At 45.1% G+C, this 26,918-nt stretch overlaps 1 protein-coding gene across 4 annotated transcripts in view; it reads left to right on the top strand.

Moving 5' to 3' along the window:
• FNIP1 (folliculin interacting protein 1) overlaps positions 1–26,464 on the top strand; it is a 66,883-nt gene extending 40,419 nt beyond the window's left edge. For 3 of the 4 annotated variants that reach the window (XM_062002339.1, XM_010203411.2, XM_062002340.1), the window contains exons 4-18: positions 3,073–3,173; positions 3,422–3,496; positions 4,022–4,113; positions 6,689–6,772; positions 7,743–7,814; positions 8,534–8,669; positions 9,212–9,413; positions 10,198–10,283; positions 16,602–16,748; positions 18,708–18,877; positions 20,369–21,794; positions 22,172–22,340; positions 24,129–24,326; positions 24,710–24,825; positions 25,771–26,464. In XM_062002339.1, coding sequence (XP_061858323.1) covers positions 3,073–3,173; positions 3,422–3,496; positions 4,022–4,113; positions 6,689–6,772; positions 7,743–7,814; positions 8,534–8,669; positions 9,212–9,413; positions 10,198–10,283; positions 16,602–16,748; positions 18,708–18,877; positions 20,369–21,794; positions 22,172–22,340; positions 24,129–24,326; positions 24,710–24,825; positions 25,771–25,849 — 3,153 coding nt within the window. In that variant the 3' untranslated portion in view covers positions 25,850–26,464. The remainder of the gene's footprint in view (positions 1–3,072; positions 3,174–3,421; positions 3,497–4,021; positions 4,114–6,688; positions 6,773–7,742; positions 7,815–8,533; positions 8,670–9,211; positions 9,414–10,197; positions 10,284–16,601; positions 16,749–18,707; positions 18,878–20,368; positions 21,795–22,171; positions 22,341–24,128; positions 24,327–24,709; positions 24,826–25,770) is intronic. The other variant, XM_062002341.1, reaches the window with a different exon arrangement.
• The last annotated feature ends 454 nt before the right edge of the window (positions 26,465–26,918 follow it).

Genomic DNA, 26,918 nt, shown 5'->3' with positions numbered 1-26,918 from the left:
ACGTGGTGACCTAGTGTTGCCTGTGCTCCTGTCTGTCAGTGCAGTCAGGAGTGAGTGTCTGTCTGATCTGTTGATTGCGACATTTGACATGTATTTCTGTTCTGCATTTTTAATTTTCACGTGCACTTGGCTATTGGTAGGAAAATATGTGCAGTAAGTGCAATATTAAACACTGTCAATATATTCAGAAATGTAATTTCCAAGTCAGGCACATTTTACTACCTCTAATATGCTTAATGTGCAATAACAAACACTTGTGGGTGTTTTATGATCAGTTTTTATGTGAGCTCATAAATATGACCTAGGGAATTGGTTTGTGTCCAAGCTGTCCAGTGCTGGAGGTTGTGCCCTTTTTGCCAGATGCTCCTTGGCCATTTTTTGTTTGAGTTTTTAATATTTAACCCCTTTCCTCAGTTGATTGCACTCTACTTTGGTCTTGAGTGACCTTTATTTTGCAACATTAGAGGCCCAAAGAGTTGAGCTGTAGCAACGTTTCCATATTAAATGCATTAAACGTGCACATCTTCTGTTGTGCATGGTATAATTATTGTGATTAAGCGTAGATGAAATGCCAGACTGAAACAGGCCATAGGTGCATCCTTACCACGCTCTTTGCCTTCAGCATTGCTTGTCTTATGGCCTTTCAGGAGGGAAACCCCTATAATTAAATTTGAAAGCAGCTGATTTTCACTTGCTTTTTTCAATTGGGTTGCTTGACAATCAATACTTTATCCTGAAGTATTTTTCTTCAGCTTTAGAATTAGATTTTCCCCACAGCAGAAAGCTGAAACCAAAACTGACCATCAAGGGCTTGACATTTCTTCAGGATGAGTCCTTCAATTGGAGATGTGCAGCAGATTTAAAAACAACAATCATAACATTTGGCTGTAGTAATTTACAGTGTTCCTAATTCAAGATTTCATGGTGCCTGCTATTTCCTAGAGCCATTAACATCTATGCTGATATTTCCTTGGAGCTGCTGGCTCACACTGTCTGATTTTAAAGTCTAGTTTTTCCAGTACTGTCTAGCGTGCACCTGGATAGTATGATCTTCTAGGAGGTAAAGATGGGAATTTCTCTGAGACCCAGCTAATGATGAGACTTTGCCCAGTCATATGAACACCAGCAAACCTTGCAATTGTATCCTCATTTTTATAACTGTAGTCGCTACTTTTAGTCGTGTTTCTTGCACTGAGAGCAGATTTCAGAAGTTGATAGTATGTCTGTTAAAGTACCATTATCTTAATTGAGGGTGCTTGAGAAGAGCTAGAAATTGAAAAGAGTTGTGAGTGTGTTGCCTTTTGGCTGATTAGCATTTCTCTGTTCCTACCCTGGCTCTGTGGGCTAGCATGAGCAAGAACATCAGGTGGTCATTTTTGTATCACTCCCTCCTGCTAGTAGGAGTCAGTGGCATGGACACCCTGTCCTTGGTTGTGCTGTGAGCTCACTGTCTGACGCTGGGCAAAGTATTTAGACATATTCCAAGCCTATGTAGGAAAGTGGTGAGGATCCTGCTTGTTGAGAGTTTGGATAAGGGATATGGAGTTACAGCACTCTCTATTTTCCAAGCACGAGGTTATTTCTTTGCCTGATTTTAGGGATCCTTTTGGAGAGATTACTCCAAGGAGATGTTGTTAGTCATCACACACACACACCCCTCAAAGGAAATGTATTGCTCTCTTGCACAGTATCAAAGTATTTCACCTGTGAACTGCCTGGGCTCTGGGAATGAGTGATCACCGTAATTTAAATTATTCAGGAGAAGGCACAAATGGAGACTAGTATTTTGCTAGCCTTGAGATGAATCACAGAATTACGGAATCTTAAGGGTTGGAAGGGACCTCAAAAGATCATCCAGTCCAACCCCCCTGCCAGAGCAGGACCACCTAGAGTAGGTCACACAGGAACTTGTCCGGGTGGGTTTGGAATGTCTCCAGAGAAGGAGACTCCACAACCCATGTGGGCAGCCTGTTCCAGTGCCTCACAGTGAAGAAATTTTTCCTTCCGTTTCTTTGGAGCCTCTTATATTCCAGCTTATATCCATTGCACCAATCACTGGACATCATTCAGAACAGCCTGCCTCCATCCTCCTGACACCTGCCCTTTATGTATTTGTAAATGTTAATGAGGTCGCCCCTCGATCTCCTCCAAGCTAAAGAGCCCCAGCTCCCTCAGCCTTTCGTCATAAGGGAGATGCTCCATTGCCTTAATCATCTTTGTGGCCCTTAATCATCTTTGTGGACAGCTCCCTGTCCTTGAACTGAGAGGCCCAGAACTGGACACAATATTCCAGATGCAGACTCACAAGAGCAGAGTAGAGAGGTTGGAGAACCTCTCACAGCCCTGGATTAAGGGACAATGATCTCAGGCATTTCAAGGATACAAATAAGATGACAGTCAGCTGAGCAGTTGTCTCCAGTTGATTGCCCTGAGTAACTTCTTAATTTTAGGCTTTTGTTTGCAGTATTTGATCTAGCCTGTGATGCAGCAGTGATGTTCCTCCTTTGTATTTAGCCAGTATGCCTTACAAGAAGCTCTCACCAACTGAGAGGCAGGAGCTGCACAACTTAATGCTGGTACCATCACAAGAGCACCAGGGACAAATACATCAACTGTAAAACACCAGCCATGGCTATGTTATGAATTGGTCTTTGTCAAGACAGCACTGGTTTAACATGACTCCAGTGCACTGTCTGTGTAAGATCTTCAGTGAACACGTGATTCTTCTTGTAAAGCAGACACATAGTAGTTGTTACTCAGCAAAGTGTGTTATCACATTCTTAAAACTTTTTAGTCCCCTGACTGAGCAGTTTGAATCTTTTCACCCCTGGAGATGAGTTTGGTTTGTTGGATGATTTTAGTGGTTTTTCTCACAGCCAATGTGAAGATCCCTGTCTATGCCAGCATTATCTTTATTGATAACTGTTCCACTTAGTGTGTTCAAATGTTGTAGCAAGATACCTTGCATGTTTATCTTTTAAATAAAGAATATTTTCCATAGTTGTATGTTGTCTTAATAGAAGTGTGCTTCTAAAATGCTTAAAACTGAATGTTGATGGGTTTATTTTACAGGGTTCTCGGTGCTCCTCAGATGCCAACATGCTTGGAGAGATGATGTTTGGCTCTGTGGCCATGAGCTACAAGGGCTCCACGTTGAAAATTCACCAGATTCGGTAAGATTAGTTTTTTATTTCTGTTTTTTTCAGAAGACCTGCTCCTCAGTGCTAGCATGTAATGAATTGAATGCCACAAGTGCAGAGTAAAGAGACTTTCTGGATTTGCTTTAAAGTTATTCTGATGTCACTTTTTACACAAAAGGCTATTGTGTTTAGATCTATAAAATCTGGAGAGCTGTGAAATGGAAAGCAAAGTCTGTCTCAGCACTGTGTTTCTGGCTGACATCCTTCTTTTTGTCCCCTAGCTCACCTCCGCAGCTCATGCTCAGCAAGGTTTTCACAGCTCGTACTGGAAGCAGCATCTATGGAAGCCTGAATACGTGAGTCCATTACAAATTTTGTCTGTTGCACATAGGCAGAGGAATGTAAGAACACAGAAGACTTTTTTTGGACCCTCCACACTCTTTCTGTAGAAAAGTAACTTCTTGTTCCCTCATCTGTTACATCCTGTCACTAGTATCCTCACCTTTCCCTTGCAGTTGTCTTCACCTTAGTTTGCTTGAAATGAATGAATGAACCATTCCTTTAATGTTGGTATTGTGAAGCTTGATATTGTAAAGTGCAAAAGAACATGCAGCCACCAAAGGAGAATAGGTGAAGACAGGGCACTGAAGTTGAGGAATTCAGTCCAAGATGAAGAAAAATGTGTTACAAAACCATCTGTCCTCAGACGATTCCATGTTGAGTCTTCTGTATATTAATGACCCACATGGCTTGGGCTAGGAAAGCTTTTGCTAGAGGTAGCTTATGTTTTCGTCTGTTCCATTTGTGCTCTAATGAAGATACACTGTATTCTACTGAAATGCAAATCACGGCTTTTGTTGTATGTTTTACATTTGTTATAGGTTGCAGGACAGTCTTGAGTTCATTAATCAAGAGAGCAATACCTTAAAGCCTGACCACAGTACAATTATGAATGGACTTCTTGGGAATATAGGTAATTACAAATACATTTTATTTCCTGGTATCTTTAAGTGAGTAATCATAGATTCTAGAATATGGAAATCTTATCAATAGAATGAATGGTATTGTTTAAAAAAAAAATAAAGCTGAAGATAGGAAATGAATGTTGGTGAGGTTTGGAGGAAAACAAATTGGATGGTTCAAGGAAGTAGCAATTGTTCAAGATACACAGCTCTATGTGTGTATACAAAACACATCATAGAAATACTTAGATATACTCAAGTCCAAATACAGAAAATGTTGGAAAGTAGCAGTCTGTAGAACTTTCTAAGCAGCATATCTCAAATTGAGCAACAGAGATTCTGCTTGGCTCAACTCCCCTGTTCTATTTTGTTAATAATTTTCATTCTGTTCTGTACTCTGGCCACGTGAGCACATGCAGACACGTGTTTTGTGCTAGTTGATGTTAACCTTGCATGGTTCTGCTGGAGTTTTTGATCAGATCAGACAGAATATAGTTTTGTTCTTTGCTTTTCTCTGTCTGACCATGGAAGCTAACCAGCCTTGATAAACCTCTAGCATCACTGGTTCTTAGCCTCAGTGGAAGTGCTGTGAGTGAAGGCTCTGTGAACCTTAGATAACGGGAAGAGGGGAACCTCTTGACTTTTGCCCTTGGGGACAGTACAGCTGACAGTAAAGACAGATACTTCAGTGCTTGGCTGTTCAGCGTAGCAACTTGATGAGCTCTTCACCACGTCCTCCCTTTCCCTTGCTTTAGACTGTATCTTTCCAAGTAAATGTCTGTTGTAGTAGGTCGAATAAGGGGCTTATCTTTATGTTTACTTTCCAGAATAGTGCTGTATGTCAAATATACTATTCTAGGGTTGGAAGTAAGCAGTGAATGTGATGATTTTGTTACTCTAACTGGGTTTCTGGTTTTGACATGGTCCTAATTCTTATTGGATGTGTTTACTTCTCTCCTTTATGCTGACTTTGATAGGACTATGCCTAAGCCTGGGCCTAAATGCTGCAAATGCAGGCTCAAAAGCTGCATACTTCATGAAAGTTGTTCCCTATAGTCCATTGATAAGGGAAGCCAATTAAATTTGTAACAATCCTATTGTGTATTAAATGCTTCCTGAATTTACAAAGTCAGGAAAGTTAAAAATACACATTTTTCTTGAGTATTCCTTTCAGACTTCAGTTGTGATTTTTCACAGTGGATGAGACACCCGGTCTGAGAGAAGGGAATTCACTTCATCTGCTTTTAGGATTTTGCTGTGGTTTGCACTTGGCAAAAGTTTGCTGTATCACTGATGTGATCTAAACTACAAGTTGAAATTCAGATAATGCAGCTATTATGCGTGGGCTTAGTGTGATTCGTAGCCGGTGCTCCACGTCCATCTGTGTCTGGCTCTGTGGTGAGGGTGATGCTTCCCCAGTGAGCAGAACAGGTTACTGCCCTGAGAGCTGGCCAGAAGGTGCAGGCACTTCAGTGCAAGCATATGCAACCACAAGTGATGAGATTGCCTACTAGGAGAGGATATTGAAACTCTTTGCAGTGGAGGTGCACAAGTTTTCAGTCGCTTCAGCAGTGTTTGTTTACGGTTCCTGTTTCAGTGCAGAGGGAACCATGGGTAAAGTAGGTAAAAAAGTTAATCTGTAACCACAGCATTTCTAACTGGGTTCCATAGTAAAGACTGCCCCTGACTCACTAGCTCTTGCCAACCTGCCATATGAGAAGAGTCTCTTATGTGGTTTGGTTGGAACTATTTACCAGCTGCTTTTTAAAGACATGCTAGTTTGTTGGGTTTTTTAAAAACAAACAAAAAAGCAACACTGGTCATGTCCTTTCCTTTAATGAGCAAAGGCCTAAGAGAAGGAAAGGGAGCCTTGTTGGGGTGCAGTCTTCGTGTTTTGTATAATCAGAAAACTGAATGAGCAGTAGCTTCAAATTTAGGAGAAGGAAAATTAGCAGCACTGGCAGTTAACTCATTAAAAATACCCATGCATTTCTCCTGACTCTGTGTACAGTACAGTAAACACACTCTTTCTCTGGTATATCTGCCATCCAGTATTGCTTTTAAAATGGGCTACTGAGACTGCTAACATTTATTTCATATATGATCATTTTACTAAACTGATGTATTGACCACTCTTCAGCCTCTAATTTTCTGTTAGTTTTACCAAGATGAATTTCTGCCTGCCTCTCCCTCTGCCTCCCTGTCGCCTTCACCCCACCAGTGTGGCTACGTTGTGCTCCACGATGAATCTCGTGTTTGTGATCAAGTTAGGCTTTGAGCCCGCATAATTAATCATTTTTCAACTCTAAAGAAAAAAAAAAAGCCCTTGGAGAGAAACCCCCATCCTTGTATGTGAGACAGTGTAAAGCTGGGTCTATTATTTAAGTTTATAAATGCTGTACAGTCCAACTGTGAGCTGTATCCTTGAATCAACGTTCTTGTTAAGCATTAAGAGCTGTTCTCCTGCATACGTTAGTCTGCCTTTATATTGGCTTGTATCTTCTCCCTGCCCTGGTCCCCTCCCTACAGACTGTTCTGCTTTACTAACCTCATTCTTTCATGTGTATTTTACGTTTTGCCATGTAGGTCTTTCACAGCTTTGCAGCCCTAGGCGGGCATTCTCAGAGCAAGGTCCGCTCCGCCTGATCCGGAGCGCCTCTTTCTTTGCAGGTTTGCTGTGTGCTGTGCTGTGTGGCTAGTCTAGCTGGTGTGACAAAACTGGGTGGATTTGTAGTTTAGCCCTGGAAATAAGACTTTTCTTGACTTTTAAATATACAATGGGCAGTGATGTCTGCTCTCTTACCATTTTGAATACATACTTTAAATCCCCAGAGGACAGCAGGCATTTTAAAAGTCCTCTTTGGGGCTGGTTGGTTGTGATGTTTTGCTTTGGAGACTTTAATGGTGGATATCATATTTCTGGAAATAATAGTTCAAACTATTTTGATCTGGACTTGTTTCAACCAACCTGTAAAAACTAAAGCTAATCTAGGTTAATTTAAAATGAGCATTTCTGTCTTTCAGTGGCTGGGTCTTATTTCCATGGCTGAGTAGCTTTTACTTCACACACATATTTATAAAATATATCACATTTAAAGACAGACACTTTTGATCCTGCATTTATGCAGACTGTGAATCTGGACAGCAAACAGCTTAGTTGAACAACCAATGCACTGCTTACAATTTAAAAGTATTTATTTTATTCAAGCACTGTAAAATCCTTTTTAAATTGTGTATAAAAAGCTGGAAAAGTTGGTATACAACTGAAGTCATGTTTATAGTGGTTTTTTGGTGTGAGTTTGGGTTTTTTTCCTATACTCTCGAGTGCTACCACTAACCATCACCACTAACATCCTTTTGATACATTAAAATTTCCTTGAAAAATATCTGTGTAGAAAAGAAAAATGTGGTAGCTGTATTATGCACTAAAATAGTTGTATGGACTTCAGCAAAATACATCCAGGCATTTCATGAGCGTGGTTTGGCTTGTTCAGCTAATCAGCCTTTCTTGGTGATGGCCCTGTGCAGCGCTGTTGATCTGAATTAATGAGCATGTTTTTGTTTCATTAATTATGTGGAGATCTGCAAACACGAAAGGAACTGTATATTCCCCTGCTAATTGGTATTCCTTGTTTTACAGTTCATAGCAACCCTATGGATATGCCTGGGAGGGAGCAGAATGAGGACAGAGACAGCGGTATAGCAAGATCTGGTAATGTCACTTCCATGTGTTAACCCCATAGAGCCCAAAAATATTCAGTAATACTTGTTAATGAGACATCTAGATTTCATAGAAGAGTTTTTCCTGTGCTGAAATGCAATCATTCTATTTTGTTATAGGCATTAATTCATACCTATATGTATACGTGTAAATGTGTTAGGCATTGAGGGTGTTGCATTAGGAACCTCACAGTGGTCATCTGAACAGCAGTGCAATTTATCAGAGCATGCTGCAAACAAGCCAAATTAAAGATAGAAATGAGTTTGTGGCATTTCTAAACTGTTTCTTGTCACCTCCTTTCCAAGTTGAGAAGGACATTAATGTTAAAACAGGAGTTGGCCTCCACAACATCCCTCCCCTCCCCTCCCCTCAACTTGGTGAAGATTGGTTAGGCTGCTAAATGATGTGATTAATGTTATTCCTTTCCACAAGGAATTTCTTTCCCAATACTCAGGGTTGATGAGCATGGTGCAGCCCATGTGTTGCCTATTATGTAAAGCTGCAGGTCTGTCCCACCCTCGTAGCCCTTATATATCTTGTTAACATTACCTTAAACTGGTTATTTTTAGATAAGAAACATAGGTAAGCAAAAGAGAAGGCACTTGGGAAGCAACACCAGTTGATCTCGAGGAGCTTTGTTTATTTGCTGGTATTATTTTCCAGATGCTCTTTCTTCTGGAGGTTTTTATTGATTCCTCTTATTCTTGCAGCATCTCTTAGCAGCCTACTCATCACTCCGTTTCCATCTCCGGGCTCTTCGTTTAACAAAAGCTGTGCTAGCAGTTACCAGCGGCGTTGGCGTCGCAGTCAGACTACCAGCTTGGAGAATGGGGTCTTCCCTCGATGGTGAGCTGGGAATGAAAATGCTGGTTGCTGCCCATACATTTCACACCGTTGTCAGCTTGATTCTGCTCTTGAATATATACATCTGTTCTCACTGTTGCTTTCTGTGGGGGTATTTGCAGAGGTGTAAGTCAGGCTGCACTTCAACGCCTGATCTTTTTTAGCATCTGTTTCCTTCATGATACTCCTTGTTTTGTACTAACGAGAAAGCCTTCAGCAAAGTGTAAGCCTGTAGGCTGGACTTTTGAGGATAAGAAGCCCTAAAATCCTACTTAAAACACACATTCTTGGAGCAGCTGGAAGAGATCTAGAATATCTCATTCTGATCTCACCAATACTTTGAATCTGGTTCCAGCTTTTGTGACTGCAGGATCAATTACTGGTTGCTTCGATAAGTGGATCTTATCAAAGGTGCTGCTTTGACACCACATGCAAACAAAAGTTGTTTACTGAAGTTAGTCGAGAGTTGATTTACTGCACAGAAAACCAAGGTAGCACTCTAAGCAATGTATTACATGAATGTTCTACTTTTTTCATGCTTCAAGGTCCATGGATGAAAGCTTTAACTTGTCAGATGACAGCTCTGGTCCTAGCCCAGGAATTGTCAGGAAGAAAAAGATAGCAATTGGAGTTATTTTTTCACTCTCGAGAGATGAAGATGAAAACAACAAATTTAATGAGTTCTTCTTCTCACATTTTCCTCTTTTTGAGAGTCACATGAACAAACTGAAGAGTGCAATAGAACAGGTAAACAGAGTCTCTTTTGATCCTTGCACTTGGGTTGTTGTATGTTCCCTTTAGCTCTGACAGATTTAATTCTTGACTCTTGTTACCGGTTTACAAAAGTGGGATCAACTTTCTGCATTGGGTATTGGAATTGCACAAGAGAGGAGCTTTGTTCCACAGCATCTCAGATGATGTTTCTTATTGCTAGCCAAAGCACAACGGGGTTAGGACGGACCATGCTGCATTACGCTACAGGGATTGCTGAATAGCCACTAGGCCGTGAAAGGTCCCAGCAAGCCCTGTCTCAGCCACAGGGGAAAGAACGGTGCTTTTAAGGACACCTTTGCCTCTCTGCCTCAGCTGTGTCTGAGTCTGGTGGCTCGCAGGGTCAGAATTATCTCTAAGATATTCCAGGCTGTAAATAAATACTGAGCTTTTTTTTCTTTTTTAACCCTCTGTTTCTGAGGTGTAGGATGGAGTTCTGAATGTGCAGTTAGATTTGCTTCCATTCCCTCTTCCTGGATATATTTAGTGATTGCCTTGCCACTGCAATGAAAACTTTGACCTGTTTTATGCCTTTAGTGATGAAACGCCCAGAGGCAGCAGAGACTGCAAATGCATGTGCCTCACCTATCTTTCCTCAGATACGAAAGCTGGCATTTGTACCATTGTTTTATCACTTCAAAAAAAACTATATTTGCATGACTGGTTGTATGAAAGATAAAGTCAGACACATGACTTTGTTTTTCATTTTCTGTGGTTCTGTAGCTATGTGTAACTTACCTGTTTAATGATTGTTTTCAAGGCTATGAAAATGAGTCGTAGATCAGCTGATGCCAGTCAGCGGAGTTTGGCATATAACAGGATTGTCGATGCCCTTAATGAATTCAGGTGAGCAGTTCATCCCCTGCCTCTCATGTGTGTTTCTTCCAAAGCACTCAAGTCTGTTTTAGAAGGATCTTCTCCTTAATGCAGGATGAGTAACTGATAATGTGTAAAGTCTTCCGCAAAAGTAAGCGCAGCCAAAATACTAGTGATAGCAAGCCATGAAAATCTGTGGTTTTGGGTTTTGCCAAGTGACTGTCCACCAGGGCTCTGTGTGAACAGGGTACAGATGATGAAGGTTTTCGGTGCTTTAGGTGATAACTTAGGAGGTTGCTGAGAGCTTCATTATCTTCTATTACCTGTTGCGATATGGAGAAAGAATTGCAAAGGGAAATCTTCCTCTAATGTGTATTTTGCTGACGTGTGAGCGAGCAAAGCAAGACCTTTACCCTGTTCTAAAAGCATTTTGGACAACCAGCTACTAAGGAGGACTATCCTTTTCATAAGTAAAATGCAGTGCTGTAATCTCTTACTATCAGTACCTGCACAGCATCTCTATTCAACAGTTAATATACAAAGTAACGCAGATAAGCACATCCCTGGCATTTAACTTTATTTTCTTTCCATCGTTTAAGCCATGAGGAGGGAATTAAGATGAAATCCATCTGTTTGAAGTGATTCATCTCCTTTTGGATGGGAGTGGCAGGGTGCTTCCTTTTACAACCAGCATGGAGCTACTTTTTAAAGACATTATAGAAGACAGCCCTCTGATGTTGTAAAAAGAACACAATATCAGGATGTATTTTATGAACAGTGGAGGATCATGAGGAGGATCACTCATCTTTCTATGATTCTCCTTACTAGCTGAATGCCTTGGATTAGGGCGTGTTGCAGGATGAAGGCACAGTACATTTGTTTTGGTTTTTTTATTTGATAGGACCTCACCTCTGGGCGGGTGCAAGTGAGGGCGGAGGATATGTTCAATAAGGACAAGGGGCAGGGAAGAACAAGCACGTGGGCCTGCAGTGAGAGGTGGATGGGATAAACAGTGCCAAGAGAAGGAGCAGAGGGAGCTCGTGACTGCTGGGAGCCGCAGATCCTGCCCAAGGCCCCGAGACGAGTTCAGCAACTCTGAGCAGCCACGGTGGTTCCTCTGCTCCCCCCCGCTGTGCTCTGCCTCTCCTCCCTGGACTCACCCAGAGCCATTACTCTGCATTCCCATCCTGATAACACCACCTCCCCAGCTCTTTTTCCCAAAATTTCCCCCAAAACATTCCCCCTCAAGATACATTCAGTGGACTTTGCCCGTTCTCCTTTGTCCTTCCAAGTTAAACAGTTCCAGAGTGCTGGGGAGGGGCTTGTGTCCTGACTCAGACGTAGGAAAAAATAACCCTGAAAACACAGGTCAAATCCCCCTTGCTAGCTTCATCCCCCTCGGAGGGAAGCTTGGCGATGCTGAGCTGGGATGGGACGAGGAAGGCTCTCTTGTCAGGCTGAGGAGAGAAATCATGTCCCAGCAGACACAGGAGGCTCAGCTCTCCTGAGCCTCCAAGAGACCCGATCATTCACATGACATGGCCCTTGCGTAACCAGCACTGGAAGCATGTGTCCAACCACCAGTTTTATGCAGGGGTTTCCATGGTGATATAAATATTACTCTTTAGTAGTGTAACGAGGTAAATTAAATCCAGTTTAATTTCATATAAGTGAATTTCCTGGGGCAGCAGACTTTGGCAGTTCTGGTTTGGGTTATTTTGCATCCAGAGGCGTATACAGCCAGTGCCCCCGGCCTGGACCAATCCTGCAGCTGGGCAAGGTCCTCATGCCTCCGCTGTGTCTCAGGGTGGCAGAGGGTGCTGCCACCAAGAAGAGCATTTCTGTAATGTGCAGGAGGCACTCGCTTTTCAAAGCAATGCAGCATGTCTGGCAAGAAAAAAGACGTGTTTAAATACTGAAGGCTGGATGCAAAGATGCTTTGGCACAGGTTCAGCAAACCCATTTAGGCTACTATTATCTCTTTAGGCGTCTGCTTTCCCACTGAAGTCACGGGGAAGTCAGGAGCCTGAGTCCTTTGGTGAACCTGAGACTTGTGTTGATTCCTGCCCTCTTAGCAAATTCTGCTGGAGGGAAGAAGGGTGCTGACTTCAGTGGGCTGGTGTTTCTAAAGCATAATCCAGTGTTGGTTTAACTCATTGCAGTCTTTTTGGGTTTTAAGGAGAACTTATTTTTTAAAAAAACACCACACTTCCAGAGGTTTTCAAGTGTAGCTCATGTGCACTCCTATGGTGATTAGAATAGTGTCAGATCACTGGGGCATAGGAGACTGGCTACATGCTGTTGTGCTGATCAGAGGAGAGTGTGAGTTGCTACCTTAGCTTTCTGCCACCCAGAAGTCCCCATCTGCAGGGAAGGTGCTGTGGTCATGGGTCAGACTCCAAGCAGGCAGAGGTTATTTTAAGGAGCCATCTGCAGGGTCAGGCAGGCATTTACAGGTGTTTACCTTCTGCTTCTGGGGGTTGAGGAGCAGGAAAGACAATAGTGAATCAAACCCCTTCCTTCCCTCTTACCTCATCTTGAGAAGAACAAAGCTACCTTCTCTGAAGGGCCTAGGCTGCTTCTGTAAATCGACACTACTGGTAAATTCGCCATCAGTTCAGTGCCCAGCTCCAGGCATACCCTTGCATCATTATTCACTTCACAGCAGTTCTTAATTTTCTAAAGCAGTGATGGATTTAGCTATTAACACTTGACTTAGAGGCTTAAAGCTCTCTTTGGGATGTCAGCTGTGCAGACACGTGACTTATGAAATAAGCTACTGTACTTGCATAAATGTTTCAACTCCCCCAGTCCCCGGGGCCACTGCAGCACATTGATAGTACAGATGATGCATCTGACTAATACCTGTGTGGCAAACACAGAGACTGGCAAGGAAACACTCCACGCAAGGCCTCGGGAAACACCTCTCTGCTTTCTGGCAGACAGATTTGATCCTGTTTTATGCCAGTAATTTTTAAGCAGCTTATGCTGCTGTGCACAGAGTGCTGCATTTTGCTTAGCAGTGCCAGCATGGGCACAGGAGTTTCATGGGCTCACTGCGCAGGGGAAGCCTCACTCCACCAATCATTGCCTTTGTTTTCTTTTTCCTTTTTAAGGAAAAATCATCTTTGGAAGGAAGGAGTAATAGGGACCAAATGCATGTGAATTGATTTTATAAACTGCTGATGTTTGTTTTCTTCTTTGGAACAACCCCTAAAGACATGCTAAGTTTGCCATTCTCTTCACTAGCAGAGCATCTCTCACAGCACAGTGCTGAGGGTCGGAGATGTTTCCCTTGCGGGGGAAAGGGGCTGCAGAGGGATGCTCGCATCCATGGGGAGCCATCTATCTCACTTGGTTTGTACAGCACCAGGGAAAGATGTCTTGGGCTGATATTGGAACCCAGGACAAGGGCTGGGAAGGTTTGTGGGTGTGTTTGGGTGAGGAGGACGCAGGGCGCAGTGCAGCACCTGACCTGCAGCCATGCAGCACCACCAGCATGTTGTGTCTGTGAGCAGTGGGGCTGCTCACCTCGGTACCATCTGTGCCCATAGAGCAGACAAACCCCAGGGGGTTTGCAGGAGGAGTTTTGCTCAGGTCTTCATTTTCGTTCGGCTTGGCTGTGCTTTGTTTGGTTTCAAGCTGCCTTTGAATGCAAAGGTGTTTCCTGAGGAGCTCCCCCATCCCCCTGCACCTGCTGCACCCATTGCTGCTGTTGAGGTGCCCATAAGCTCTGGGCTGGAGTTCAGCCTCCCAGAAGCGTTACCAAATACAAACCATTCTAAATGCACTGGAGCCCTCAAAAGAATGGAGCCCATCATTAACTGACGCCTCCCTCTCATGCCTGTGTGCCATGCAGGTCGTGTGGAGGGGAGGGGGCTGCTTGCTGCAGATGACAGAGAGAGGTCAGCTTGATTTTTAATGGTGGTTGTTTTTTTAAATCCAGTTAACTTCCCTGTAGCATTTTGGGCTTTGTTGTTGTTGTTGCTGGAGTCTTTCGATGGGTTTTGGGGGTTTCTTTTGCTTTTGTTGGGTTTTTTTTGTTCCTGTTTTGGGGTTTGTTCTGTAATACAAGGAAGGGGAGCATTTCCCTCCAGCTTTGCAGAGCTGGAAAGCAGTTAATCCTTGCCCTTGGTTTCTGTGCCATTGCTGCCTGTGCTGGCATGGAGGGTTCCCTGCACTGCAGTCACATGCCTGCTGGCCGCTGGCCAGGGCAATCTGATCTCGCTCTGAGGAAACACTATCGGTTGCAGATGCAGCCAGGGTTACCAGAATAGTAAATAACGAATCACAAGACTCGGTCTATCTTTTCAACAAAAACAAATATTTTAATATATTGGTTTTAGTACAGAAGTAGTTTCTTTTTTCAAAACAGTCCATCTGCAAGAGGCTTGGCTTGGGTTAGTTTGCATGTGAAGGAGAAATAAGCTGGTTTGTAGGTGAAGTTTTGCAGTTTATCTTCAGCTTCTAAGGTCAGCTGTGTCTAAAGGGTGGAAGTTTTGATACTGGTTTTGAGCTTTGAAACTCATCAAGCTTTGAAATCCCTGCGCTTGGGGGTTTCTCCCTTTCTTTGGGCCCCTTTAACATCCACTCCAGTTAATGGGCTGTGAACAGAAAGCTTTCCCTCAATAATACTTCCTCTAGTCCCAGCTGGCTACTGCCAAGGCATGATGTCCTGGAGCCTCACGCTGTGCTGCCAGAGACCCTCAGGTTCCCTGCGGTGCAGCACAGCACCGATGTCCCCTGACTCCATGCCCCACTTGCCTGTAACCTGGCAGAACTCTTGTGCCCAAGTCTGTAACTGGGCAGTGCTTTCCTCCTGAGAGAGCAACAGCAGCAAAGGGTAAAGTAGAGGCTGCTCTCAAGTGACCCGGCAAACGGCAAGCCCTCGGGGTGCTGTGAGTCTGGTAAGCGCAAAGGTTAACTTGCCTTTTCCCCTTCTCCAGCTCATTGACTGTTTTCTGACTTCCCCATCATGCCTGTGGCAGTGAAGTGTCTGAAAATCTATCCTTTGAGGAAGACAGGGTTGATTTTGAGTATTGTGAATGCACAGGATAGGTTTTGTATTTAATGAAAACAGGTAGAAAAAATAAGGCAGAAAATGCCACTGTTGTGTGTGTGTCCCCATCCGCTTTCTTCTTGAGCAGTCCTGTGACTTCACTCAGTGCACAGTCACCTCTGCTGCCCTTTGGGGAGGTGCTCTGGGGGGCCTTGTCACCATACAGCTGCTTTCTTCTCTGCCAAGTAACCGGGGAGTAACTCCTTCCTGCCCTGAGTGCCCCTCGCTCAGCAGCACTGCTGTGCGCTGCTCTGCTGATGTGCTGGGCTCTCCCTTTGTAGGGAGTTTCACTTTAAACGCTCAACTATGTAAGATTTGGCAGCTGCTGCTCCAGTGTGTTTGCCTGCCTGACGTGCACAGCCATTGCTTTATTTCTGGAAGGATCCATAAACTTTTAGGCCAACATATCCAGGGAAGAAAGATCTTGATGAATCAGGGGTGATACTAGAGATAACATAAATCTTTGTCTCTTCTAGAAAAAGCAGTGCATTAGGTGGGGAGAAACCTGAATTGATCTGTCATTTCCTTTGTTGTCTTGGATTGTTTTTTAGGCTTGCATTTTTACTGTGATGAAAATACAAGTTCCCCATGTGTCATAACGCAGGCATTGCACTGAAAACAAAACTAGATTTTAGAGGAGTTTTGACAGGAATCTGAGGGGTTTTAATCTGATGGTTTACTGCAGAGCCAAAGTTTTAATTTTACGTTTACTGTCCTCAGTAGAGTCAAAAAGGATGTGGGTAGATGTGTAATGCTCAAAACCAAGGGGTAGCTTTGACTCTCATATGCTGTTTTTCAAGCTAAGTAGTAACCTCTCCCTTGCTTTACAAATCCACACGTTGGTGGGTTTGGCCTGAAGATACACACTTTTTTTTTTTAAAGCAAGGAGGAAGTTAAGGCATTTTTGCAAATCAGATACAGATAAACTTGCCCTAGTCATAAATCAAGCAGAACTCTGGAGGATTTATGTGTTTTGAATGAAATGGAGAGCAAGCAGGGAGGTAATACCAACAACAACAAAAAAAACCCTCTTTCTTTCTCCATTCAGAACATCCTCCATTTAGGCAGGTGCATGAAGAACCTGCAAGGCTTAGCTCTCCAAGGTGGAAGGGTGAATTCATCCTGGGTAGTGAACAGCGGGGTTTGGATAACGATTGATGAACCCTCAGAACTGTATTTCTGACACACATACTGTCTGGAACTAAATGTTGCAGTAAATTCTTTCAGTCAGGATCTCTGCCTTTCGTTTTTTAGTTTGGGCTTCTGTAATTCCTGGTTTTGTTTTCTAGAACGACTATTTGCAACCTGTACACAATGCCACGGATCGGAGAGCCTGTCTGGCTTACGATGATGTCAGGGACCCCGGAGAAGAACCAGCTTTGCCATCGCTTCATGAAGGAATTCACTTTCTTGATGGAAAATGCTTCTAAAAACCAGTATGGCAGATTTCAGTTTTTAAATGACATATGTGTTAACGCCTTTGTATTTCTAACCATTTTTTTAATCTGACTTCAAAATTTGTGTAATCAAAGAATCAAAAGGCTCATCCATAAGTGTCTTCTGTCTAAACCAACATAGAAGAAAGAGTCTCACTAAATGCCTGCTTCCCCACACAAGCTTCTAAATCATGGTAGAGGCTAAACATGTGAAACATGTCTGTAGGAAGCACGTGATGGGTGTGTATGTCTAGAAGGGGGTGAACATACCTTATGAAACGCATTAATCTACCTTTCAAAATCAGCTATCATATGATGAGCAAGGTTAGACATCCAGCAGGAGCTGTATCTGTAATACTGTCTGACCACAAATTGCTCTTAAACCTGACTTCTGCGAAATGCCACTAAATTGCATGCTTCATTAGTACTCACCTTTCTGCCCACAGGACAAAGCCTCGAGCAGTTGTTAGAAACTGAGAAAGAGAATGTTCTTGATAAACTCAGGAGAATCTGATAAATTTACCCTTCTGTCAACACTGCATCCTCTTTCCTCGGGGCATGAATAGGGGAAGTTTTTAAAGCATTTGGCTCCGTTGAGGTCCTAAAACGAGCACAAACATGTGAAGCTGGAGTGGGAATGGTGCTGAAAGAGCAGCTGTTAGCTCTGAGGAAACTGCCCTTGGCAGGGTGGGGAAGGGGTGGTCGCAGGGGAAGGGGCTGCTCACCATCTTCCAGGTTTGCCACCAACTTTGTCATCTTTTCTCTCCCCCAGGTGGGAAGGTGACAATTAGTGGTCAGTGTGGTCCACCTGCTCCTGCCTCAGTCAGAGAAACTGTAGGGAGTTGTGAGGGCTTCCCATGTATTTTTAAACAAAAAATCAATTCCTGCTGCAGTGGAAGCTTTTTCCTGGGATTAGCCCCTTCTGCTCCCTGCCATTCTTAGCCCTATACATTCTAGTCAATTTAAATAGTCATGTGTTTGGATTTATTTGCTTACTTTATTTTAGATATAGTAAGGTTTACACTGGAAGCAAGAGGAAAATCAAGCCCCATATGCTTTTCAACCCAGTTTTACATCTCCTTTCTTCCTTTGTCTTCTTCCAGTGAGAAAACAACTACATTTAAGCAGTAGGGTTCCTGATGCTTGTAAACTATTCCAGTAGCATTGTTTTGAGGCTGGGTGTTTGCCTCTCCTCTTCCCCCTGCCTGAGCCGCTGCAGCAGACGCCAGCACCATCTGTCGGCGTGTGCTTCAGCACGCTCCTCCTGCCAGGACGGGGACTGGGAGACTCGTTCTCCACAGAGCAGAAACCATGCTCCGACCTGACAATAAATCAAGTAGCAGCGTTTTTCAGAAAGGCTTTTTGCCTGGCTTGCTTAGCCAGTGTAGAGACATGGCCTTTCTGCCTATGCTGCAGAGCTTTGGGGGCTTTCTTTTTGAAAAGGAGCATCCATATGTGCTGAAATGGCATAACCGTTAGATGAAACAGCACAGAGTCTAGCAATTTTACAGCTTTGGCAGCAATAGCCTTCCTTCTCATCAATGGCCACAGATCTTAAGGGTTTGGAATCTCCTCCTTGGAGCACAGAGGCTATACAGAGCCACGGTTTTCGTACAGCGAGCAAAGTTGGGTTTGAAATATTTTACAACATAAAGCTTGCAAAATAGGAAGTCTCATAATTATTGCCAAAGAGAGGAACTGAGATGCCACAAGTCCAAAGGACTTAATTTGACTTTAAATGTGCATTCTAAAAAAGAGCTTTGCAGAGGTGGGAGGAAGGGTACAGCCCTCCCTTCTCTCTCCAAAGAAACAAGACCAAAGGGATGAGCTCTGCCGACTTTGTTAGGTTGTTTCAGCACTCCTTGATCTGCGTAGACCAGAACTGCTGCCGGTTTAACACCCTGAATGTGTACCTGGAGGAAAAAAAACCCAAAAGTATGTTGAACCTTTTGCTTTCAGGTTTTTACCAGCTTTGCTGACTGCAGTCCTCACTAACCACTTGGCCTGGGTCCCTACCGTCATGCCGAACGGCCAGCCGCCCATACGGATCTTCCTGGAAAAGCATTCTTCCCAGAGCGTGGACATGCTGGCCAAAACCCACCCTTACAACCCGCTCTGGGCACAGCTCGGTGAGTGGCAAATGCCTCCCAGCTACCCAGCACCTTTCTGCTGGCAAGCACGTTACTTCCCCTCCCACTTCAAACGTTTCTTTTCATTCAAAATGAGACTGAAGTTTGTATTTCAAGCTCAGAGGTGGTCTCTCTATTTTTATGATACGTGCTGTAATTTCTTAAGGTATTATCAAGTATAGAAGGACAGCCAAAAAGTAGTCATCTAGTCATCTGTGGCAGGTCTCTTAAGGCCACCTGCCCTGGTGATGATAGAGGATTCCAGTGCTCCTCTGGTCCTCCCTCTGTAAGAAAAATAAATTATTTTGGGGAGAGAATGCTGCTGTCAAGCCTGGTTCTGGAAAGAGCAAATCAAGGAAACACAGCTATTGATGAGAAATGAACATACTCTCAATACAACAAGCAAAGGAGTGGTAGTACAGGAAATTATGACCAGAGAACCCACTGTGGGAGGTCTCAAAGTCTTGTGGACTGAGGAGCTAGTCATGTTGTCTTATAATTGCTGACTAGAGAAGAGGAGGTGAGCTTCCTTCTCTCTGGTCAGATTGTCCTGCTCTGTACACAGACTCTCATGGAATTTTATTAGAGAGGGAAAGGAAACTTTTGAGTTTCCAAAAGGTTGTCCTATTCTGATGTAGGCAGAAATGGCCAGGGAGTTAGCAAGACTCAAATCTTCTGCCCCATCCCTGAAGTGTTCGGGTGCAGATTGGATGGGGCTGGGAGCAGCTTGGGCTAGTGGAAGGTGTCCCTACCCATGGCAGGGGGTTGGAACGATATGAACTTTAAGGTTCCTTCCAACCCAAACCATTATGGGATTTCAGAGCTCTTGGGACTCCTCCAGGGATCTGTGCTGCTTAGGTTGGCCTTCAGGATCCCTTGGATCTCTTGCTCCTCCATCCCTGTATTTCTGCAGTGCCCTAATACCTCCAGAACAACGTATTCACAGACACTTCCCCAGGTCAATCTGGAGTACAGTCAAAAGAACCTGTGTAATCCAGAGCAGTGCTCGAGGGAAGGGAAGAGAAGGTTGGCTTCAGCTATGCACCTGCACTGTCCCTTTTTGCCCTCCTTCTTGCCATAGGTTTGCCTCTCCTTAGAGCTTTCTCTTGGTGGGTGAAAGTTCAGTCCAGTTTCCAGACTCTCCCAGAGTAATTCAGAGCAGATGCCTCCTCTCTCCCATGGCTATATAAGGAACTCAGGAGATGAGCCTCCAAAGCCTCCAAAGAGACTGAAGTTAGGTGGTACAAATACTCCCAAATGCATGAGATCAGATGTCTCCCTGCCAGCGTGTTGTCTTACATAGGATACCAAGAGCAGCTTTGGGATTCCCTCCATTGAAAACAAAATGCTAGCATAGCTGTCCCAACTCTTGTGCTTCAGTACTTTTCTGTTGTAGACCTGGCCTTGTAAACTGGCCACAACAATGTTCTGTTAGAAGAAGAATCTACTTTAAAGATAGTAAATAATTGCCTGCTTCATTTCCTATCCTAGGTGACCTGTATGGGGCTATTGGATCACCCGTGAGATTGGCAAAAACAGTTGTGGTTGGCAAAAGGCATGACCTGGTACAGAGATTGCTTTATTTCCTCACTTACTTCATCAGATGCTCTGAGCTTCAAGAGACCCATCTCCTAGAAAATGGGGAAGATGAAGCCATCGTCATGCCTGGAACTGTTATAACTACCACGCTGGAGAAAGGAGAAGTAGAAGAATCTGAATATGTGCTTGTCACAATGCACAAGAACAGGGGCAACTTGCTACCAACAGAGTCTGAAGAAACGAGAACTCCTAACTGTAGCTGTAAATACTGCAAATGTCCCATTTCCCTTGCACAAAACATAGAAGGTGTTTCACAGCAAGAGAGAGAAGATGCACAAAACACTCCTAAGGTAGAGCTGGAATATTCTTCAGATGAGAACAGAACTATCGTTCCCGACGATTGCCAGGAAGATGCTGTTGACGTTAAGCAACCGAGACCCTCCCTGGACACCAAACTAGAGACTCTGGTGTGCACAGGGTCAGCCTCACCAGAAAAACGTGTGGTGACGGAACCAGGTTTGGAGGTGGCAGCGAACGTGTGGGGCAGCGACGAGGCGCTGGAGCCGGGCAGCCAGGCGGACGGTGTGACGAGGTCCCCTGGCATGGCTGTGGAGAAGAAGCCCCCTGATAAGCTCTTCTGCGTCGCCTTTCCTCACAGTGCTGCCGAGGCCCAGACAAAGGTGACTTTCCTCATCGGAGATTCCATGTCACCCGACTCAGACATCGAACTCCGAAGTCAGGCAGTAGTGGAACAGATTGTTAGGCACCACAGCCCGCCAGCGATGGAGGAAGGAGTATCTGCTGATCAGAACTGTGAAGCTAAACAAACTGTTGAGGACCAAAATAGAGACTGTGGGACAGCTGAACCCTTTCCTCAAGTTGCTAGCGAGCATCAGAGCTGGAATCCAAACCCGTACAACGCTGAGAGCATGAGTCTGTTTGACGAATATTTTACCGATGACAGTTCAGTTGAAACGCGGACTATTGATGATATTCCAGGGCAAGCAGCTACAGACCTTCTTGCTCACAACAGTAGTTTAGAGTTTTCTAAAAAGCTGTGTACAAAGACTGGCAAACCACTTAGTGAGTTTTGTAAATTCATGGACTCCGTTCGACAGGAGACCTACAAAAACTGCTTTAATGAGCAGGACCAAAGAGAGAAAATCTCTATTCGTGTCCCCCATGGGGACAGGGAAAGCATAGAGAAAAAAGTCGCCCCGGGAATTGATTGGGACATTCCAAGAAATGAGAGTTCAGATAGTGCCCTGGGTGACAGCGAAAGTGAGGATACAGGTCATGATCTAACTAGACCAAGCGGTAACTATTACGGAGGAGAGCAAGAAGACTGGGCAGAAGAATACGAGATTCCTTTTCCTGGGTAAGTGCTGTTCAATGGTAATGGAGCCTAAGAAGGATAGAGCCTCTTCTCAAGTCACATGTTTGGAGGAATGAAGCCTAACTTGGCATCAGTGATTGGAAAAGTGTCTCTTGAGCTTCCTGGTTGTAAAAAAAAAAAGCAAAACAGAGAGAGGTCAGGGGTCTGGAAAAAAACATTTGCATTGTGCATTGTGATCTTGGCTCGTGTCCTTGTCTTCCACCATGGGCTGACCACAAGAGCTGACTTTAAACCCTTTGGTTTTAAAAACTGCTTGAATGGAAGTTAGAAGGGAGATAACAAATGTGAGAATGCAACCTCTGTGTAAGCTGAATTTGGTGTTTACTGTTGTGCATCTCTTTGATATGCCTTTCTTGCAGGTCAAAGTTAGTTGAACTGAACTCTGTCCAGCCCAGTATTGCCAATTTCGGAAGATCCTTATTAGGCGGTTACTGCTCCTCGTACGTCCCTGACTTTGTTTTGCAAGGAATAGGAAGTGATGAAAAGCTGAGGCACTGTTTGGTGTCAGATTTGTCTCATGCTGTGCAGGTAATTAAGCTATATTTGGTAAGTTTATTTGTCACAGTAGGGAAAGGCAAACGTTTTTGAATGTGCAAACCTGCTGGAAGTGGAAATATTTGCTGTCACAGCTCTCCTGAGGTTTCTACAGTCCCAAATCACCATTTTATTTTTTCCTCATCTCTCAATTAATGTATCTGAAAAATGTGGGCATTTCACTGCATGTCTGGAGCACGGAAGCTTTGAAGCCAGGTGAGAAGCTGGTGCCCTCAGGAAGAGGGATCTCTGTGCTAAGCTGTAGAGAAATCATTGACTCATGTAGGCATGACAGTCTGCTGATGGTTGTCACAGGATGGTATGCAGTTACCCCGAGGCCAAAAACAGAGGTTGCTGGGCTTCTCTTCTCAGGCACAGAGTCTTGCTGCAGTGTTTGTGCAGGAGCTGCCTTTGCTCCTTCCCCTTTCTGTGCACATCTAACCAATGTGCTGCTGCTTGTGGGTCCGGTGTTCTCTGCAGTGAAGCCTTTAGGAATGCCCAGCGTTTTGGGGACATTACTGCCTTTGTAGGATTGCAATTAAAGTGGCTGCTGGGTTGGAGAGATCAATATAACGATAGTTGTCCTAAGGGGACTCACACTTTTCATGCCAGCTGGAAATGATCTCCACAGAAGCTTTTCCCTGGATGAACGGGGGCATGACTGGGAAGCACGGTGTTCCCTATCCCTTTTGTAGTCACCAGGAGAGGAGTGGAAAGTGGCTGTCACTGAGAAGTGTGATTGTGCTCCACTGCAGTTTGTTCCCAAGGGGCTGGGGAAAGCCAGAGTGATGAGCAGGCTGCCTGTGTCCCAGAGCACTCCTGTGGGAGCCTCCGAGCTGTCCCCTTCTTCCAGGCCTCACCAGCTGATGGGCATCACACAGCGCACACAGAGGCACAGCTCCCCTTCCTGCCCTTCCCCTGCCCCATTCCTTGTGCCTGGCCCTGCCAGGAGTTTCGCTCCCTTCACAGCCCTTCCAGGGGCTGCTTTGGGCGCTTGTGGTTTAGGCTAAACCTTTAAGTCATTGGTAAAGTACGACTGAACCTCAGGCAGCAGAGGCAGAAATGTGAGGTAGCTGCTGCTATGAAGCAGTTACCTGAAATACAACCTGCTAGTGGTGCGTGTCCATCACGAGGCTCAAGCTGCAACTGCAGAAGCCGGAGACCGAGAGCATATGAAAGGACTGAGCCAGATTTCTGTGCTTGTCTTCCAGTAAAATCGCAACTGCATGCTAGCCCTGTGTGAAGTCCCTGAGGGACTCTTTGAAAGGAGATGCTTCCTAACAGTCCATCCCAAAAACCTGTACCGGGGAAGGGCGGTAGGATTCTTGTTTTAACCCTCGTGGTTTCGGAAGCGTGGGAGGGTGTGTGGAGGGAAGCGGAGCTGCCGCAGGCTGGTCCCCGACTCCCTCTGCCGGCACTCGGCGGGGAAGCGGCGCAGCCGGGCTGCAGCCGCCGCTTCGGCGCCCTCGGGTGTAGGGCTTGAAAACGCACTTCAGGTATGTCAGAACTCTGTATCAAATATCCAAGGATACAGTTGTCAGCCAGGGACACACTTCCAAGCCCATAAGAAAACAAAAGAAGCGACTGTCCTTTTAAAAGCCCGTGCCTTGCTGACAGGAAAGCAGTGTTTAATAGAGGGAAGGCGGTGTTTGCACATGCATCTTAGAGGGAGCAGTGCCAGGGACGGGGACGCTGCCCCCACTACCCGGGGAGTGATGTTCTGTGAAAAGACCGCTGCCATTTGTCATTCTCAGGGTTGTGCTGTTTGTTTTCTGTCCCTAGCATCCTGTTCTGGACGAGCCGATTGCCGAAGCCGTCTGCATCATTGCAGACACGGACAAGTGGACGGTGCAAGTGGCCAGTAGCCAGAGAAGAATGATTGATAATAAGCTGGGAAAAGAAGTGTTAGTCTCGAGTCTCGTCTCCAACCTGCTCCATTCCACTCTTCAGCTTTACAAGCATAATTTATCTCCAAACTTTGTGAGTATGAATGACGATTGAGAGAGTGATGCTTTTTAAAGCATCCTTTCACTTCCTAGGGTAAGGAGGGTGTAAGGTTCTGCCTAGATTGGTAGCCACAAATTTAGTAGCCAGTGCATCCCCTGATGTAGCTGTTTCAGCTGTCCATTTAAATGCTGCTCTGTAATCAAGACAGCTGTCTCATTAATTCTGATTTAGCATGCAATCAAAGGCTTCTGCTCAAAAGTAAGAGCCTTGCTAGTGAATATCTTGCTAATTATGCACCTAAACACAGCCACAGAAAAGGCAACAGGAACACAGGCTCTGTGGGTTTTGCTATGAGGCTGGGTGTGGTTCGGATGGAGCACTATATTCTCCCTCACTCAACTCCCTTTGCTTTCTAGTGTGTTATGCACCTGGAAGATCGGCTGCAGGAGCTCTATTTCAAAAGCAAGATGCTGTCCGAGTATCTCAAGGGCCAGATGAGAGTTCACGTCAAGGAGCTGGGCCTGGTGCTGGGGTATGATCACAACTTTTCCCCGGCAGCTTTGTCCCGGGTGTCCTGATGCCAAACACTCTGCCTGGGCTCCTGCTAAGCACAGTGAAATGGATTCCTAAGTGGGCCTGGAGCTGTAGTGTGGCGTAACTCACCCGTGGCCATTGCTTGATCCCGAAGATTCCCCCAGCCTTTCTCTCTCTGCTCTGGGCAGGAAGATGGGCTCATCACTCCAGAGCTTATCAGACTCCTTCCTTAGCTGATCGGTCATCACTGAACAATGTGGGGCACCTGATTGCTCCAGGTTGATTTCCCTTACATGGCAGAAAACACCCTCTGTGTCATGTGAGGCACATCATCCCTCTCTGTGGGTGTGGGGCACCGGCAGAGAAGCTATTTAAGGGGTGTTTATAGGAAGGCTCTGGATATCTTTACATGCAGAGGAGTACAGGGTGAGCAGGAAGGCACACAGGGCACGTGTGGGGCTGGGGCTGGGGCTGGGGAAGCAGCTGCAGTGGGGTGAGCCAGAGCAGGGCTGCCTCGATAGCTGCAGAGGGGTTTAGCCCAGTCCTCTGCTCCTGCACTTCCAGGAGCAGAGAGATCCTCCCCCAGTGATCTCCCTCTTTCCTTCGAGGGCAGGAGGAAACCACCTGGTTTTCCTCCCTCCCTCCATCTGCTGTCTCACCAGCTTGTTGTCCCTTTGGAAAAACCAAACCCATTGAGGTAGGAGGCGAGGCAGTGCTGGCAGGAGCGTCCCCGGGGCTGTGGGGAGCAGCGTGGTGCGGGGAGCGGGTGGCCAGCTGGCAGGGCCAGGCGCAGGGCTGCGGCTCTGCTGTGGGAAGGCCCTGCCACAGGGAGCTGAGGGTGCTCAGGCACCGGGGCTGGAGCAGGCGCTGCGGGTGCGAACGCACGTGTCAGCCCCACCACGCTTCGGCTTGGGTTAAAGGCGACTCTTCTGCTTCCTCTTAGGATTGAATCCAGCGACCTCCCTTTACTGGCAGCTGTAGCAAGCACTCACTCTCCATATGTTGCCCAGATACTGCTTTAAAATGCCAGAGGCCACAGATGTTGACTTTTCCCCCGCCTCTGGAAACAAAGTGGAAGACAACTTGTTCTGGCTTCTTTCTCTTAGAAGCAACTAAAAAAAACCTGCTCCTTGAGCTGCAGCATCTCCATATATGACTACACGTCAGGCAAACGGAGACTCTTCCTCTCCCTCTTGGTCATTTATAAAAAAGGATAAAGAAAGGAAAGAAGAAGAATGAGTGAGGCCAAGATTTCACCCACAGAAGATTTTAGCAAAAGCTGAAGATCTGCATTTTTTACCAGTTTCTGCCCCAGTGGCTAACTGTAATTCATATGGGGGACGTGAGGAAGAACTGCTTTGAGGAATCCAGGAGGCTGCCACTGATCATGAACTTCACAAGAGGGTGCAGTAGCCGCCTTCAGCCTGGCCTCCCCTGAGGAGCATCTCGTCAGAATCTGTAATTCTCAAGCTGCAACAATTTGTAAACAGCTTCTGCTTTTTCATGTCATAGTCAAATTCTGGATACCTCCCAGAGGAGGAACAGGGCTTGGGGGTGTTAGCTGGGCTTGTAAAAAGCTTAATAATGGCACTCAGCTCCAAAATCTATTTATGATCTTTCTCCTGGGGAGAGGGAATGGGGGGGAGGGCATGGCAGGGGGGACAGGGAGGCAGGAGGAGGAGGCCACCAGACAAACTAGCGATGGAGACTCTTCTTTCTTGGCCGAGTGTTGTAACCAGTATTAAATGTTTATAACGTTTAAATGTTGCTTTATACTAAGCGATGCTTTTCTTCCACAACGTAATCAAAATGTTTTAAAAAAAGAAAAAGTAAAGACACCGTTGGCTGAAATTTCCCCGTGGGGTCCCCAGCATGACCTGACTATTACCTCTAACTTTTTTACGGTCTGTAATGTTCTTGCAACATCGTGTCCTTTTTACAGCAGTCAGTCAGCTGTCGGAATAATGAACTAGAAATAATTGCACCAAAGCATTGGGGAGGGGAAAAAAATGAATAGACTATGACCCTTAACTGCTCAGGTAACTAATTGATATATTTTTTAAAACCGTTCTACAAAGATGAACGTTGATT

The sequence above is a fragment of the Colius striatus genome, chromosome 9, assembly GCF_028858725.1.
Source record: "Colius striatus isolate bColStr4 chromosome 9, bColStr4.1.hap1, whole genome shotgun sequence".
NCBI classification, from domain to species: Eukaryota; Metazoa; Chordata; class Aves; order Coliiformes; family Coliidae; genus Colius; species Colius striatus.
The sequence above is the reverse complement of the archived record's forward strand: the minus strand, read 5'-3'. Positions and strand labels throughout refer to the sequence as shown.